General features: G+C 42.3%; 1 protein-coding gene across 1 annotated transcript in view; it reads right to left on the bottom strand.

Moving 5' to 3' along the window:
• The window catches only part of LOC103358688 (ral guanine nucleotide dissociation stimulator-like 1), an 18,553-nt gene extending 3,383 nt beyond the window's left edge, over positions 1-15,170 (bottom strand). Inside the window, exons 1-15 of the mRNA XM_008283748.1 lie at positions 14,846-15,170; positions 11,860-12,149; positions 10,062-10,106; positions 9,755-9,954; positions 9,475-9,632; positions 9,136-9,378; positions 8,873-8,976; positions 8,398-8,482; positions 6,261-6,332; positions 5,604-5,690; positions 3,835-3,867; positions 3,410-3,531; positions 1,296-1,385; positions 904-1,033; positions 85-411 (exon numbers count right to left, since the gene is read on the bottom strand). Of these exons, the coding sequence (XP_008281970.1) occupies positions 85-411; positions 904-1,033; positions 1,296-1,385; positions 3,410-3,531; positions 3,835-3,867; positions 5,604-5,690; positions 6,261-6,332; positions 8,398-8,482; positions 8,873-8,976; positions 9,136-9,378; positions 9,475-9,632; positions 9,755-9,954; positions 10,062-10,106; positions 11,860-12,149; positions 14,846-14,869 (2,010 nt within the window). The 5' untranslated portion in view covers positions 14,870-15,170. The remainder of the gene's footprint in view (positions 1-84; positions 412-903; positions 1,034-1,295; positions 1,386-3,409; positions 3,532-3,834; positions 3,868-5,603; positions 5,691-6,260; positions 6,333-8,397; positions 8,483-8,872; positions 8,977-9,135; positions 9,379-9,474; positions 9,633-9,754; positions 9,955-10,061; positions 10,107-11,859; positions 12,150-14,845) is intronic.
• Positions 15,171-16,662: the final 1,492 nt, after the last annotated feature.

Below are 16,662 nucleotides of genomic sequence, written 5' to 3'. Positions count from 1 at the left end.
TTTTATACTATCTGTCTGTAACTATAAAATACAACATAAAAAAAATGACTTATCAGATGTTTAACTCCTCGAGGATGAACTCACCAGGATGCTCTTGTACATGTTGCCGTTGTTGTGTCCCAGGTCCACGCTCACCCTGACGATGCAGGAGTCGGCCACCTGGCGGTTGTAGACGGGGAGGGAGGTCATGGACACGGAGCGTTTGTGGTGGGAGGCCAGGGGCGGCTTCGGACGGGCGCCGCCGCAGGACGAGGCCGCGGAGCACAGGTCGGTCACGCAGTCGGAGGACGAGCTGGACGAAGCGTTGGAGTCCGGAGACGAAGCAGCTGAGGAGCAGGGGGAGGACGAGGAGGAGCAGGACGAGGAGGACGAGAAGGCCTCGGACACGTTGGTGTAAGAGCTGTGAAAGGACTGCAGCGGAGAGAAACAAGAGTAAGAGCAACGATGAGTGCTGCAGCGTTAAAGAAGACGGTGTTTGTAGTGATTCAGGAGTGGTTGGCCTGCAGAGAGCAGCTCAGCTATTGAGCCGCTGTGAAGCAGTGAGAGCCGTGTAGCATTGAACCGTCAGTTAAGGACCTGCTCAATTGAAATTCCACTCGTGGAGAGCCCGCACTAGTTTCGATGACCTTTTAGAGAGGATCTTTTGTGAGGGAAGATTATGTAAGTTCTAAAAGCCATTCAGTGTGCTTTACTTCTCATTAGAAACGCTTCAGGGTTGGGTTTGACTGCTTCAAATGGGCCGATTGTTTGTGTAAATGGTGAATGTTCATCTGAACACAGAGACCCGCTCTGATGACGGCACAGAACCACAAAGCTTTTAACAAAGACGCTGCTGTTGGCAACAAAGAGGGACAGAAAACAAAGATATGAGACAATGGGAGGGAAACATACGCAGCTGTTTACCTGCAGTCTGATGGAACAGGCTGAGTTCGGGGACGAGAGATCCTCCATCTCAGATCCACTGGATCCAGAGGACGAAACGCTGATCTGGTCAGCAGGGACCTTCTTTGATCCATCGGTCACAGAGAGGAGACTAGAAGACGGAGATTTAACATGAGTTTGTGTCAAAGATGTCACACCAAATTAATTTACTACAAGATGGATGCACTTAATACAGAATTATAAAATGAATGTAGTTTTATTTCACTGCAGGAAGCTAAACACACTTTAAACATTCTTTTCACATCCTGTTTGTTCCAGCTCTGAGTTGTGTGTCGCTCTGTGTGCTTTGTAGGAAAAAACTGCATGTGTCTGTTTGAATATGCAAACCAGACAAACCCGAGCGTGATACTCACGAAGAGAGTTTCTTGGTGAGCGTGCGGTGGCTCCAGGCTGTTGGTGAGCAAACGTCCACTGGAGGCTCCAGCTGTCGTGACAGTTCGTAGCTGGAACAAAAAAACACACGTAAGTACACTAATCCTCGATTACAGCCTCTAATGTAGAGAAAAAATTGTTCTGGAAGCACAACATACATGATACATACAGAGATAACTCACATGTTTTGTTTTTTTTTTAATTTTGGCAAAAGTGATGGTGTATTTTTGTAACTTCTTCTATAGCAAAGACACAACATGTTATTTGTTGGTAGCTGCTCATTTCCCCCTCATTCAGTTTATTTCCAAACACAGATCTACTTTATGGAGCCTCCAAAGTGTCCAATAATAAACATATTTTTAGAAAATACTGCTGATGTTGTTCACACAACTTATTTAAAGACAAAAGAGGCTCATTTTCTCTGTCTAGCAAAAACATTAAATAAAAAAGCTACCGTTGCTTACACAGTCTCTTCAGTAGTGGTGGAAGAGGCATTATTTAAGTAAAAGTACCAATACATCCATCCATCCATCATCTCTACACCTTAATTCTCACTAGGGTCATGGGGGGCTGGAGTCTATCCCAGCTGACTCAGGGTGAAGGCAGGTTCACCTGGACAGGTAACCAGTCTATCACAGGGCTACACTTAGAGACAGACAACCAAGCACACTCACATTCACACCTACGGACAATTTAGAATCACCAATTAACCTCAACATGTTTTTGGACTTTGGGAGGAAGCCGGAGAAGCCGGAGAGAACCTACGCTGCATTTTTCTCATATAAACAGATCATAATAATAATCTGCCTGTTCTGCTCTGATGGTGTCGGCATCCAACGTACTTGACTGTCCACAATAAGATAAGACAACTTCCTGAACCTCAACTTGTAGTTAAAAACAAATCAAGACCGTATCATTCTTTTAAACTGTACATATCAGTGGTTTTCAATACAGTGTTTGTTGGATTTGAGACACCTGTGAAAGAGTCATTGTGCCAAAAAACAGTCAACTGAGCAGCCATACAAAGTACTTGTAACTCCCAAGACTTTTTTCAAAAAGCTAAAAGGTTATTCTCGTAGAACATGCAAACGCAGAAAGATCCCAGGTGTCCTCACCGGGACGCTAACCGACAAACTTCTTGCTGCGAGGCGACGGTGCTAACCACTGAGCCACCTTGCAGCCCATATATTACTGCACATGATGTTTAATATATCATTAATAGCAGCATGTTACTGCTGTAGCTGCTGCAGGTTGGAGCCACTTTTACTGATTTATATCCAGTTTTACACACACAGACAGCAGATAAACCACAGAATATATTACTAGTTACACATCTAGGTGGGTTGCATAAGAAGCATCATAAAGCCAAATAAAGGTTTAGCTACTTTGTGTGGTGTTCGTGTGCAGTTTATGTTCGTATTAGCTTTTAGCTAACAGGAGCTAACTGTGCAGGTGATCGGCTGATAAGGTACCATTTGTTATAAAACATTATAGTATAAAATAAAAGTCAGTCCAACACAATTATACAAGGAGGAGTTTAACAATAAGTTGAGTTTTATTAATTTCCTAAATGCCACATAAATGAACTCCCACATGATGTTTTCTTTTTATTATCTACCTTTATCATGAATTATACATTTACTCCAGCTCCTGTGCGTCTACTATTTAAAACAGTAGTAGATTTTATGACCTCTGAATACTAAGTAAATGCTGGGGTTTGCTCATATAACTCACACAAATTACCAATTATTGCATTATAAATGTCAAGCAAATGGATTCTTTAGAAGGTTTCCATGATCACGTCTCAGCTGACAGCAAGAACTCATAAACTGCAGACGCCTTATCTCAGCCTAACTGCACCTTTTGATAAATTATTGGGCATATTTCTCCTTTGAGTGGAGTATCATTAAAGCAGCACACCTTTATTTGCCTCCCTGCAGGTTGTGCTCCTCCGTGACACAAGGAACGTTTTCACAAAGCAGATTTTCGGATTTCGCAACTACCAGACTTCGTCGAGCCTCTCGGCACGCCTCCCTCTGCTTGTGACACTGTGTGTGCGTTCGGGTGAAACGAAACAACACTTTATTGAGCTCACCTCTCCTGATCGGTGAGCAGCCGGTGTCCCTGCAGCCAGGCGGCCACCCTGGGGTGATGGGGGAGGTTGTACTGGGAGCAGGACGCCTGCAGCGCTCGGATCTGCGACAGAACATCGAACTCCTGCAGGCAGAGAAAGGAGTGTCACACCGCTGCAACATGTCCCGACTCCTGCTATTTGTGCGGTTGCATAACTCTCACAAGGTGATACAAACAAGCTGAGCATATGTGTTCATGTCTGAAAAAGCTCTCTGACTTTTAGCACGACATGTCCTGAGGAATGTGCTGTTTGCATTGATGGAGCACATGTTCTGCACACACACTGCATGTAGTGCTGACAGATCGCTGGTTGGTGACTGACGTGGAAAAAAAAAAAAGGCAAATAAAGGGGGATGCATAAAAGATGACATAAGAGGAACCACTCACCCTCCTCCGCTTCTCGAAGTTTATGAGTCCGCCCTGTCAAAAGAGGAGATTGTTAGCACGTTAATTTACTGCACGTCCGTGATTGATTGCATGAAGAAATGAACACTTGATTAATCCCCCGTGGTTAGTATTTCTAAGCAGCATATGAACAAGTTAGAAGAGATAAAAATCAGCACTTGAATAAGAAATATGAAGTGTTTATTTATATGAATCAATGAGTTGATTCACAAAGTGACCTCTAAACCACCTGCTTCAAGGCCTCGACTGAAGTTTAAAACAAAGTAGAATCATATCTGAAGACCTGAATCTCATTTATCTGACACCTGGTTTATCCTAAAAGAACATTACAACAGCACAACAAACCAAATCTAAAAACCAAACCACAGCAACCTGGCAACTGCAGTAAAGAATCAACTGACAGAAGCCACCACTGTAGCTCAACTGGTTAAGCTGGCGACTCATGTACTGGGGCTATAACGACCGTGGGCTCGAATCCAGCCTGTGGCCATTTGCTGCAGGTCCCTGCCCTAGTCTTCTCCCCACTTTCCTGTCTCTCTCTCTCTCTCTACTGTCCTCTCAAATAAAGGCTAAAAAAAAAAGAATCAGCTGCAGCACCTTGTGAGATAGCGATACTCGGTCGTAGCTAACACTTGACCCAAGCTTATCTGTTGACTTTCTTCTGTTGTCAGCGAATGAAAAATGGGCATAAACTAGGTTAGCAAACTAAGTGCACTAGAGGAGCTTTTGTAATTCGGTGCGACTACACAACCTTTAAACTGCAAATTGCTATTAATAAAAATGAGTTTCAGTGTAAATATTATTGCTAAACACACTGAGAGCCGGTGAAAAGACACGCTGAAACCCGAAACGCAATTCTTCCTCGTGGGAAAGAACATTTCAGATTTCCAACGTCATCATTCCTCCAGGACAAATTAAAAAAACACTTCATGCTGCCGTTTATGTGTTTCTCATTGCGGATATCTAAACTTAAAGCGAGTTAAAGTTTCAGATATCTGCAGTTAAATTCTGATCAGTCATAATTCTGCTTACAGTTACCTTTGATTCCTCTCATATTGTACTTTAACGATATCTCCACTTAACTTTAACCTAAACAGAACAATGCTGTCGGTATCTTTCACTGGAATTACGGCTAATCAAAATGATGTAAACTGAAATTCTGCCAAGTCGAGATATGTAAAGAAGTGACATTGCAGATATCTGTAGTTATGTAAGAAGCTGCAGCAGCTTGTTTTCCAAACACACTACAACACAAGCTGCTTCACTGCAGTGTCAGAAGAGTTTTAGTGACCAAAACTTTAAAATTAATAGAGTTCCTTCTTTACAAACTTCTTGCTAATGAACTCTTTTTTAATGCATTTCTTTATCCACCACAGCAGCTGCCGTTACTTCTGCAAATGCTCTGCAGGATCCAATTAGAAGCTTTGCATGAGCAGCATCACGCACAGCAACAATCCAGACTAGTTCTAATCTGCAGCTATAATTCATCTCAGACTAAATTACAGGTATCTAGCTGTCAGAATGATGCTACAGATATCAGAAACAAACATGTTGTCCTTGATATCTGTCATTTTCATTCTGGATCCACAAATAGTTTGTCATAAGCATCAGTTTGTTTTCTTTCCAATAATCAAGCAGTTAATGCACTGCTTGTGAATGTTTAAAAGGAGCTTAAATCAGTTTTTTCTTATATATGTGATGCTTAAACATCAACAGCGCTGAGCAGGAGGAGCTGTGACCACATGATGTACCTCCACGGTGTCGGGCAGCGCCGTGTCCAGCATGGTGAGGACGGTCAGGTAGGTGCCCAGGTACGGGATCACTCCACTGGAGGTGCTCTGCAAACCAGACAGCACGTAAAGACATGAGTGCTACAGCTGTATACTTTCCTCTGCTACTGGATCTACTCATTTGTCTCCTGTGAATCTAGTCGTTAGCGTTTTTTTATGCTGAAGGGGTTGAAAACGTCGACACAAGTAGGACGCAGCCGGCGGCACTGTGGGCTCATATTACAGCCCAGGAGAATGTGCATATGACTCATAAAAGCCCCCGGTCTGGTCTATTATTACTGTCCTATAATCCTGGTGATCTGTGGCCATTTGAAACTTGTTCAGCAACGAGCGGGGCTAAAGATAGGTTTGGGTCTCTGCCATGCCAGAGATACTCCACCCACACTCAGGGAAATCAGCTCTCTTGTGGCTTTTGGAAGTTGTATAATATGAAAAGGATTTTTTTTTTTGCATGAGTCTGCTTTGAAAAGCAAACTCTGACTCGGATGAAAATTTCTCCGAGACAATAATAACACGACGTGCTCTGGTGGTGGTGGTTTGCAGTGGGTGATGTGTGGCACTTGGCTTCATGTTGTGCCTTCAGAATGCTTCTCCTCCTCCTGCTGCTGCACTTCTTACCATCTGTCTGGGGAGCGGACACCTCTTGGATATCTTTGGAGAAATGTTGTCCACAGTCGCTTGGCTTCCGTCCTGTCAAACACAGTCAGACGGAGCTGTAGTTAAAAGCTAAAGGTTGCAGGCACATAATAAGTGATTCAGAATAACAGCGTTTTCCCTTCTGAGTGCATATGTGTTGCCTTTAAATGTGTGCAAACTGGCTTCATGAAGCAAAATACAACCTCCACTTTTCCAACACAAGAGCAGGCTGCAATTACACATTAACTTGGATATCCTGTTTAATAGTTTTCAAAGGAAGGGAGGCCACTTCCAAGCCTCTCAAGTCTTTGTGCGGCGGCAAAAGGGACAGCAAACAGGCTTCGTTACTGTACAGAGTGATTGTGTTTGCACAGATAAAAGCCTCCTTCATAAAACGACTGAACTCTGCAGCGAAAAAAGTGAAAAGCAGGGAAATATTTCCCCGAGAAGAACCTCTCTGAATGAGCGTGAGCGGATTGGATGTTGTGTACTCAGGAGCGCTGGTGATCTATTGACTCGAGTCCTTTCACTGTAACTAGACACAAGACGGCTCTGACGCAGTCGCCTGGAGGAGAAGAAAAGGGAACACAATGTGCTCAAGGCCCCTCGTTTCACACTCCGTTAAACATTTCTGTAAACATTAACTGGAAAACTAATCTTTTTAATAATTAAAAATCGATTTCAAAAGCATGTGAAGCTATTTTTTTCTTCTTAGCGTAAACTTCCAATCGCGTGATTTTAAAAGACTAAAACAGGCCTTGTTCTGTTTTTATTTATTGAGCTTTCACTCGCTGGGTTTTTTCCTCACGAGCTCCTAACAGCTGACTTGTTTGCAGGGATAAACATTAACCCTCTGATGGGGTCAAAAATGAGCAACAGGCCTTTCTTGTGATAATTTATAGGAGTGTTTCCACCTGATTGGCAGGATTTCTAATTCAGATCTAACGCGCTGTCATCCGTGTGCAGAGCTCTGTCACAGCCTGCATGTGATTCATCTGAACGTCAGCCACAAAAACAAGATTTTGAGATTAGAATCGACGGTGGAAACACCTTCCCACCCAGTGACAAATCACACAGTCATCAACATGCCCGGATTTCTCACAAAGAAGCTGGTTGCATTTATTGGAATTATCTTCAGGCTTATTTGCACAGGACTAGTTTGGACTTTATGGGATTTGAAAATTACACCCCCCCATGTGTTTGTGTTTCACACCTGCACAGGATAAGCGACTCAAATGTAGCCTGACTTTATCACTTTATGATATCGATATGCTGCCACGTAGGACTTGTTGAGCCTGCTGTATTTATCTAGCATCTGTTTAATCATCCTTTAAGATTCGCTGTGTGGTAACATGAGCCTCCTCAATTTGCAACTGCAACACTTTAAACTTTCATTCATGAGTGCCAGCCTCCAAATATTTGAGTCGGAAAGCAGCAAAAGTGAGAAGAAAACTAAAAAAAATCCTGCTAAAAAATGACAAAAAACAAAACAAATACCACCGGACCTCAATGCTAATATTACCACAGGACTGGCAAAATATGGACGGGACTTTCTGGTGGAACTTTTACTGGTCAAATTACAGATATTGTAGATTTGCACGGGCCTAAGATCACACACGACTTCCTCAAGTCTTACAAATAACAAAGGTAATGCTAGACCTTTGTAAACAGGGCTTTTGTGGTGTTTGGCTGTGTCTCCTGCGCTTCCTCCTGAAGATGTCCATTGTTTGTCTGTGAAGCTTCTCAGTTATCCAGGTCATGGTTGTTCTGGGAGTTTAATCATAGCAACTGCTTGAGTTCCTTGAAGACGTTCCACCTCTCATCCAAGAGGCTTCATCAGCTCTGACTGACTAGTTGGGAGTCCTAAGATCCTAAGATAACTCAAGCAAGTCCACGATTAATCCACCAGTATGTCCATTGTTCTAACAGGTATTTATTGACAGATGGGTCATTTTTGTTCGCCATAACTCTGGATGTTGTCCCAGTAGATCAAACATGGCCGACATCTAGTGTCAATACAAACTATTGATTCTATCCTGTTGAGGGAAACGTCTGATCAAACTCTCTGTGCATTAACAAAGGAAGCTTTCAGGTAAAAGTGCTTTTTTTTTTTCCTCACCTCCACCAGGAGCTCTCTGTTAGTTAGAACACAGTTCTCATCAGGGAAGGTCTCGCAGAGGTTGTCAAACGTGGCCATGCTATCCCTGCAAAAAGACCAGAAACGCACACAGCTGTTTAATCCAACGCCGGATATTTTAATAATTAACTCCCATTATACGTAATAACTGGTGCTAAAATTTGGCAAACGAGCGCTTCATTGCCAGATGACTGCACCATAAAGAGAACAACACGAAGTTATCCTTCACGTATCCTTCGGTTTACGATGCCTTCCTGTAATGTTCGTGACCCGACACAGAATCTGGGTCACCCCAGAGCGAGACATTTGCTGACTTCGCTCCGTCAGTGTCGTCGAATTGCACTTGATGCGGGTTCAACGCCCCTCGTTAAAGCGTGATTATGTAGAAAAGCACATAACTGAAACCATAGAAACGGGAGAAAACTGTGGCCTTTAAACGGCTATAATCTAAGCGTACCTGCTGACTGAAGCCCAGGTCTTCCTCAGCCTGTAAACCGCATTAGACTGGAGCGCCGACAGGATGGCCTTGAGGGAGGAGAAGTTCTTCAACCGACGACAGTCCTGCAGGAGAAACAACATGCATTCAGTGGATTTGGATCATGCTAAAATACTGCAGTGTGCACGCTTTGTGTTAATAAATACACTCACAAAGTCTTGTCATGGATTAAAAATGTGCCAAAGCCTGATGCATCGTTCCATCACACCACCACATGAACTGACCTGTGCAACTTTGATCCACTTCTCTATGATGCGAGCCCGTTGCTGTGGCGATGTCGGGGGAAACCTGGAGGAGGTGGGACTGGCGTCTGCAGGCTGGCAGAGCAGAGACATGATGACCTGGCTGGTGACGGCGTTGAACTGCGCGATGGTGGCTCGGATGGTGGGAGACATGTTTTCCTTCTTGTCCCTTTGCGACCACACACAACCCAGACACTGGTACGGCACCACTTTGACAAACAGAGCCTGAAATGTGGAGAAAACCACTCATCAGTTTTTAATCATCCGTGTAACGCACTACAGAAATGACAGAGCGGACAGTGAATATCACTTCTAACGTACAGAGTCCATCCGAGTGAGCTCTTCAGCAACGGCTGCAGCACAGAAATCCATGACGCCACCTTGATCCACAGAGCTTTCACATCCTGAATCTTCATCGCCGGAACCCTCCTCGTCTTGCTCAAGATCTGCCGGAGCTGAAGTGACATTTGAAGCCACATCTGGATAAAAAAACACACAGTGGAAAGCATGGGTTGTAGAAAAAACTGTATGATTTTTAACAATAATGTTATGATGGTATGTGGACAAAGGCTCCAGGTTGTGATACGTGGTGGAGGGTCACCTTCTTTCTGCAGCCTCTTGAGCAGCGCCTCGGCCTGCCCAGCCAGCGAACAGAAGTTGGGTTGGCTGCGCATGCCGTCATGCACCGCGGAGCTGATCCTCAGGTGATCCAAGAGCAGCCTGAGCGCCGGGTGGAGGGGAGGGTCCCTGAAGTCCTCGCTGTACTCATCCAACCATGTCTGGACAAAGGCCAGCAGGGGGCTGGGGAGGCAGGGGGAATATTTTTAACATCTAAACGACACTTTAAGCCAGAGCGACCAAGTTCAAGTTCAATTTAGTTTCTCAAAATTCAACAGTTATCCACCGACCTCCTGTAGCACTCGCTGTTATCCAGATCTGAGGAAACACTCTCTCTGCAAACACATAAAAAAAAAAAAAGATTTAAAAGGTGCACAAAGCCTTACTCCTCATGCAGTTAATCATTATTTGCCCCTGCTGAGGAACCGTCCTAAGCCTGACCTCAAATCCCACTAACCACAGCCTAAAGCCTCTCAGTGCGTAATAGTTGTTGTGGATAATGAGCACCTGCCAGGTACGTATTATTACATCAAAGCTGGCAGGAGACGGTCGCTTTGTCAGGGAAACGGCTCATGAAGGGATCCTTACACAACATGGTGACTTTGCATGTATGACCAAAAAAGTTGTTTTCCAAGAAGAAATGAGACGTTTGCCTGCAGCTCCTCTCTGTGAACTTTCTTAAAAAGGGAGAAAATTACAGAGAAATAGATGAAATTATGCAGCAATGTCTGCGTTGTGAGAGAAAGTGAGGAGGTGTAATGTAATAACGGAGAACTAAAATGCCATGTGTCCTATTAAAATCCAAAAGGAACATCACAAACTTATCCTTTAAAGAAAATTAAATGACAATAATAATGAGTATACATTGAGAGAATTAAATCGTAAACATTTTTTAGACGGCTACATGCAGCAGCCATTTTAGCCTAGCTTAATTTTAGCAGCGCATTCAGACTAGAAATAGATAAACCTGCTAACCTCAGCTCTTCAGGATGTATCGTTCATCTGAAATTTTATTTAAATTCACTTTCTTGCTGAGAGGTACATTGACACTCTCATATCTTTATGCTAAATGCAAAGCTACGGCTAGCAGCCAGTTAAGATAGTTAGGCAAAGAAGCTAATCTATGCTAGTCATTATGCTCGGCTAAGGACACAACCCCCTTCTAAAATCACAATGTGTTGTTTTTACACTTTGCTTTTTGTACAAATTAAACAAATGAGATGCAAGTTGGTCATGTGGGAATCTTAGAGGTGACTTTTACTAATTTTAGACAGAACTAGTCAAGCGTTTTCCATAAAACAGGGTTTTTTTATTACATCCGGCAGCCATCTTAGCGAAGCAAAGTATTAAAACTGGAAATAAGGAAACCAGCTAGCTTCGTGGCTTCAGTACTTCTTAGGAAATAAGAAAAGGAAAACGTACATCATTTTAAATTTGCTGCCAGGAAGATTTAGCTTCCTTCAGACGTGGCTAGGCTAGCTGTTTCTCCCTGTTGTCGCTCTTTGTGCTAAGCTAACTGTGGCGGGTGATGGATTAAAACAGACATGCAAGTGCTATTAGGCTTATTATTTCCCTCCCAAACTGTCAAACTACTCCAATAAAGACCTCTTCTAGTAAAAAACAACTTTCCAACTGAATTTAAATTTCCATCTGGTGTTTTTTAAAAAGCTAGAATACACATAATTAGCGAAATAAGCGTTCAACGTCATGGTGGAGCTCATGAACACAGAATCATGAATCATTTTTGCTCTTCAGAATCAGTTTCATGCACAGTTAAATTACTCGAATATTACAATTTGACGAGGTTTAAGTTTGAGCAAAGTCATGGGTGAGCTGGTGTGCTTCAGCTGCAGTGAGTGGAAAGGAAGTGGGGGCATCATAGATCTGCACATTCTTGAGGAAGCAGGAGTGTTTCATGAAGGCGTTTTAAGACAGGATGGGATTATTTCCATGGAAAACACCTTTAAAATATGTAACGTTGATACACTGATATGTGTTTAAAGGTGTTGATTCAATGACTAGAGGAGAACTTTTTTAAAAATCTGACAAAAGCAGACATACAGTAGTGCAGAAGAAGGCGTGGTTTACCTCTGGAAGAGCATCTCTATGAGCTTTGTGGTGCTGGTGAAGGTTCTGTACGTGGAGAGGAAGATCTTGCTGTAGTCCTGCTCCTGGCAGTCACAGTGGAGGAGCTGATTCACCAGCAGGTCCAGGCTGGCGGCCTTCAGGCGCCGCACCTTGCAGGTTCGGTACTGGACAAAACCAGAGCAGGGGCTCGTCTCGCCGGGTTTGGGGGAGGAGGGGACGGGCTCACGACGCAGGGTGACCCCGTAAACTGCCCCATCCTCAACCTCCTCGCCCCACTCCTGCACTGGGTTCTGGGAAAGGCAGGGGTGGAAAACGATGTTTGAGGTTTGTACAAGCGAACACACCGAGAGAGCAGCTGTCATCGAAAACCCCGCATATGTCGGGAATACACGGATACGGGTCACATGAACGTACGCATAGTAATGTATCTGGTCTAAACATTAGAAGTCGAGACATGAGGAGGTAAAAATAGCAGCCAACGTTTACGTTCCAACAGCCACGTGAACTTACAGACAAACAGGTGACACAACATCCCGCTGAGACTCACTCTGATCCCATATGAACCACAACAACTACCTAATATTTACTCATGCTCATCGGCATTAGTCCAAACCTTCTGCGACTGCACAAACAGGTTGGTGTGCGATAACAGTAATTGTTAGAGGTTATGTAAGTTTTCATTTTAACGATCACCCCCCCACAACACAGGAACCAGAAGTTTCCAAGAGCTTCGTAGGTACAGGGAAATGTTTATGGGCAAATAGAGGATTATCAAAAGGTTAGTACGTCCGATATTACATGAAAGCAAAACACCAAAACAAATGTAAAATGTCAGAGAGCTTTAAGTTTCCATCACCATCTTCCAATAACCAATTAAAAACATTACAGGGGGTTAGCTCAGCAGCAGACATCAGGATTTTATTAAACATCTGGTTCGTCATTACGTATTCACACAAGAGATCCAACCTCGTTTGATCTCATCGTCAGTCACTTCTATACCGACGGCTCCTCCAGAGGGTTCAACAGCACTTGACACAATGTACTCAGGGATTTATCGGATATGAATACTGAGCATGTTCCTCAGGCTCTCAGATCATCTGTACTATGAAGACCCAACAGCTGCGTCGCAATATTTAAAAAGGCTTCTTCAGGGTGATAATAAATTATACGCCATTCTTTTGTCGATGAAAGCTGAGCATTAATTGGAGGACACTTGTTTAAACGAACAAAACCCATTTTGTTTCATCAAACATACGTGTTCAATCAGCTAATCCAATGTCAATGCAAAACATTCATTGACATTCGTTGCTACAGACATCCACAGCTGCTCCTTTATCCTCCATTAAAGTGCTGCTCAAGTCGTTTGGCCTCCAAGAGTGTAAACTTGTGAGAAACACCTTTTTTTTATGCTCACAATTGTCTCAACTGAGGCTGAGATATCCCGACTTACATCCAGCACTGCAGCTCCATCTTCCATTACACTGACCATGTCACTCAAACCCCATGACCCAGTTTAGACATTTAAAGACTCCACGATCAGAGATAACCCCGCTGACATTATCGGGCTGACCAAACTTGACCAAGCTCCTCACATTTGTTTGAACATTTTGACTAAACTTTACGCGGACTGTGTCTTTAAATGCCAATGCATAACAACCCCGGGCGTCAATAACTGCTCTTGCGTGACCCCTATCTAATCCATGTGGGGGATATGCGTGCAACCAACACAAAAATCTATACAGCTGCCCTTGAATGAATTCAATAAGTTATTTAAGTTCTCCTTGCCAGAGAAAACAATGCGTGCTATCAGCTTTTACATCTGAATTCCTCCGTACGGGACAAATGACAGAAAACACTGGTGACTAAATACCGCAGAGGGAACATCTTCGCAACAATCATTTACAATCTGAGCGGCGGTGGGCGTCTCGTGCGATTATGTAAATGATTATTCAAATTGTGCAAAGCACAACATTTAGCTTTTGTGTCTGCTCACCAGCGTCGCACAAGCGCCCATTGTCTTCCATACAATCTGGCTGCACGAACAGAAAATAATGGGCATTGTGTTCTGACTCGGTGGTACTGAGCGCTGCAATGTAAATCAGAATCATGTTTTTTTTTTTATGGGGTTACTGGATGATTTCATGGTGGATTCAGCAAAGCAAATCATGGGGCATCGACGGACACGTTTGTCTTCGGAAACTCCAACCGGTCGAGGCAGACGGTCTGTTACCCCGAGCCTGGTTCTGCTGGAGGTCTCCCCTCCACCACCGTCCTTATGTATTATAGTGTAGTCTTAATATTTCAGTTTTCTACAATATATAGACATACTACTGTACTCTTTTCACCGTAATATCTAGATCTATGGGGCAAGCTCATATTGCAGGATCTTAACAGAGGTATTTAAATTAATCGGGTAAATATACATAATAAATAACACTAAAGGGTTGACCCTAATATTAAACCTTGTTGGGTAAATTTGCCCTTTCTCCACCGGACAGCACTTTGAGTAGGCGTCTGCTGTATAAATCGCGGCGACTTGACCTGGCTCGACTCAAACACAATGATGCAAATACACAAATTCTTGGATGTGGCTTCTGCAACCCTCTAATTCGTGCCTCTGGTGCATCAACATCACATTGGAGTCACACAAGCATGCAGCGGCCGGCCTAATAAAGATTGTGTAACACGGCAGCTGACATATTTTATGGTTCATTTGCACATGAATGAAAATTTGAAACTTTAATTATAGTGACGTGCGTTGATTTACTGTGTTTGGGTCGCATATTTTCAACCAGAAATAGCCCGACCACACTGGATTTGCATTCTGTTGTTCACAAATACTTTGAGAAACACTCATCCGGGCTGTTAGGAAGCTCTGGAGGGTGAATTTTCCAGAAAGACTTCATAGCTGTGTGCAGCTTCAGTACAAACAAACTGCCCATAAATAACTTATTTATTCATATATATGTGTTCATATCCAACTCACCATTGTTAACTCCCATTTTCCCATCTCGCCTGCTCGTCCTAAGGAGCGTAGCTTTCCATTGTGACAGGAGTTGCGCTGATATTTGAACTTTCCACGGTGTGAAGCGGAGACTTTAAGGCTTCATCTTGGTTTAGTTTAAAGCCTGTTTGTTCCTCTGGTCTGCTGCTACATCCACGCGTCTCTGTTATTAATCTAAACGGGACTTTCTCTGCGGGATCGTCGCTACATTTCACGCCCGTATAGAAAAGTGCAGCTTGTCGATCTGTTCCCACTTGTTTTCTTCTTATTATTTTATTTTTTTTAGTTCCAGAGCAGTGATCTGGATCCGCCGAAACCCGCAGACAGCTTCCCTCCGTCTCAGTGGACGGAGCGGCTGAACCTCTCTGAGCTTTATAGTGGGAGGCGACTGAGGAGACACTCGTGGGAAGAGGTGTGTCCGTGGGTGCCGTGTGTGGAATGCCCTTTAAATCAATAATAAATCAATAAACAAATACATGAATATTCCTGTCAAATAAATTAAAACTCCGAGGAAATAAATCTTAAAATTAATGCTTCTGAAATTATGGAATAAATGCCCACTTAAATATAATAATAATAATAATAATAATAATGGCGGGTATTTACATATATTTCCTCGTTTATTTACATATTTCGTGACCCATTTAGTACCTAAATTCTTTTACTTCATATTACTTTTTTTATTGTTATTTTTAATCTCTTTATTAAATATTGAATAAAATGGCATTTCACACCATGTAGTCCAGTTTGTCTGATATTTTAAAATAATATTATGAAAAATGGCCTCCCTGTCTTTTTTCATACATGCCACGCCCATGTCTGTCAACATTAAGTTTAAGCTAGCAGTCGGTTAGCTTAGCTTAGCGTAGCATAAAGCCTGAAGCAGAGGGAAACTAGCTAGCCTAGCTCCCAATTTTAAAAAAAAATCACATAAAAACGCATTATACTATTTATTTTTTTATTTTTTTTATTTGCTGGGAAAAATAAGAAATCCATAACAAGCAGTGAAATGTAAAAAGTTAGCTGCTGACTTTCAGTGTCAACATTTATCTGAGCTAAGATGGCAGCTGGTTTATAGTGTGTATAAAAGAACCATTTTGATTGAATAAATAGCTGTACTTTGAAAAAAAAATGTCCTTAAAATAACCAATTTATTCAACTACTACATTTATTTGTAAAAAATAAAATTAAAATAAAAAATTCTCAAATGTATCTCTTAACTGTGTTTATTTATACCACAGGAATATTTATTTGTGTATTTATTAATTTAATATTAAGTAAAATTGCATTCCATGCTATGCAGTCCAATATGTTACATTTTTAATATGGAAACTGGTCTTACTCTCTTTCCTTTTATATAAGAACATAGATACCACGCCCGCATCTGTCAAAATAAAGTTAAGTTAGCAGTTGGTTAGCTTAGCTTAGCATAAAAACTGGACACAGGAAGATAGCTAGCCTAGCTTTGTCTGAAGGTAATCAACCTAGCATTACCTTTAAAATCATCACTATTAACATGCATTATATTTTTTAAATATATATATATATTAAAGAAGGAAATCATAACAAGCACTGAAGTGTAAAACGTTAGCTGCTGCCTTTCAGTGTTAATATTTACTTCACGTTAAGCTAAAATGGCTGCTTGTTGGGGGTTTTTTAGACGTTTTGTTGAAACCATGGGGTGATTTGTACCGCTTACTTATAGATTCCACTGCTGTTGCTCAAAGAAAGATGAGTTGTATTAAAAAATAAACATATATTTTGTAGATTTCTGAATTACATTTAAACAAGCATTATTT

Source organism: Stegastes partitus, unplaced genomic scaffold, assembly GCF_000690725.1.
Source record: "Stegastes partitus isolate 25-593 unplaced genomic scaffold, Stegastes_partitus-1.0.2 Scaffold326, whole genome shotgun sequence".
Lineage (NCBI taxonomy): Eukaryota > Metazoa > Chordata > Actinopteri > Pomacentridae > Stegastes > Stegastes partitus.
This window is presented reverse-complemented; position numbering and strand designations above follow the sequence as displayed.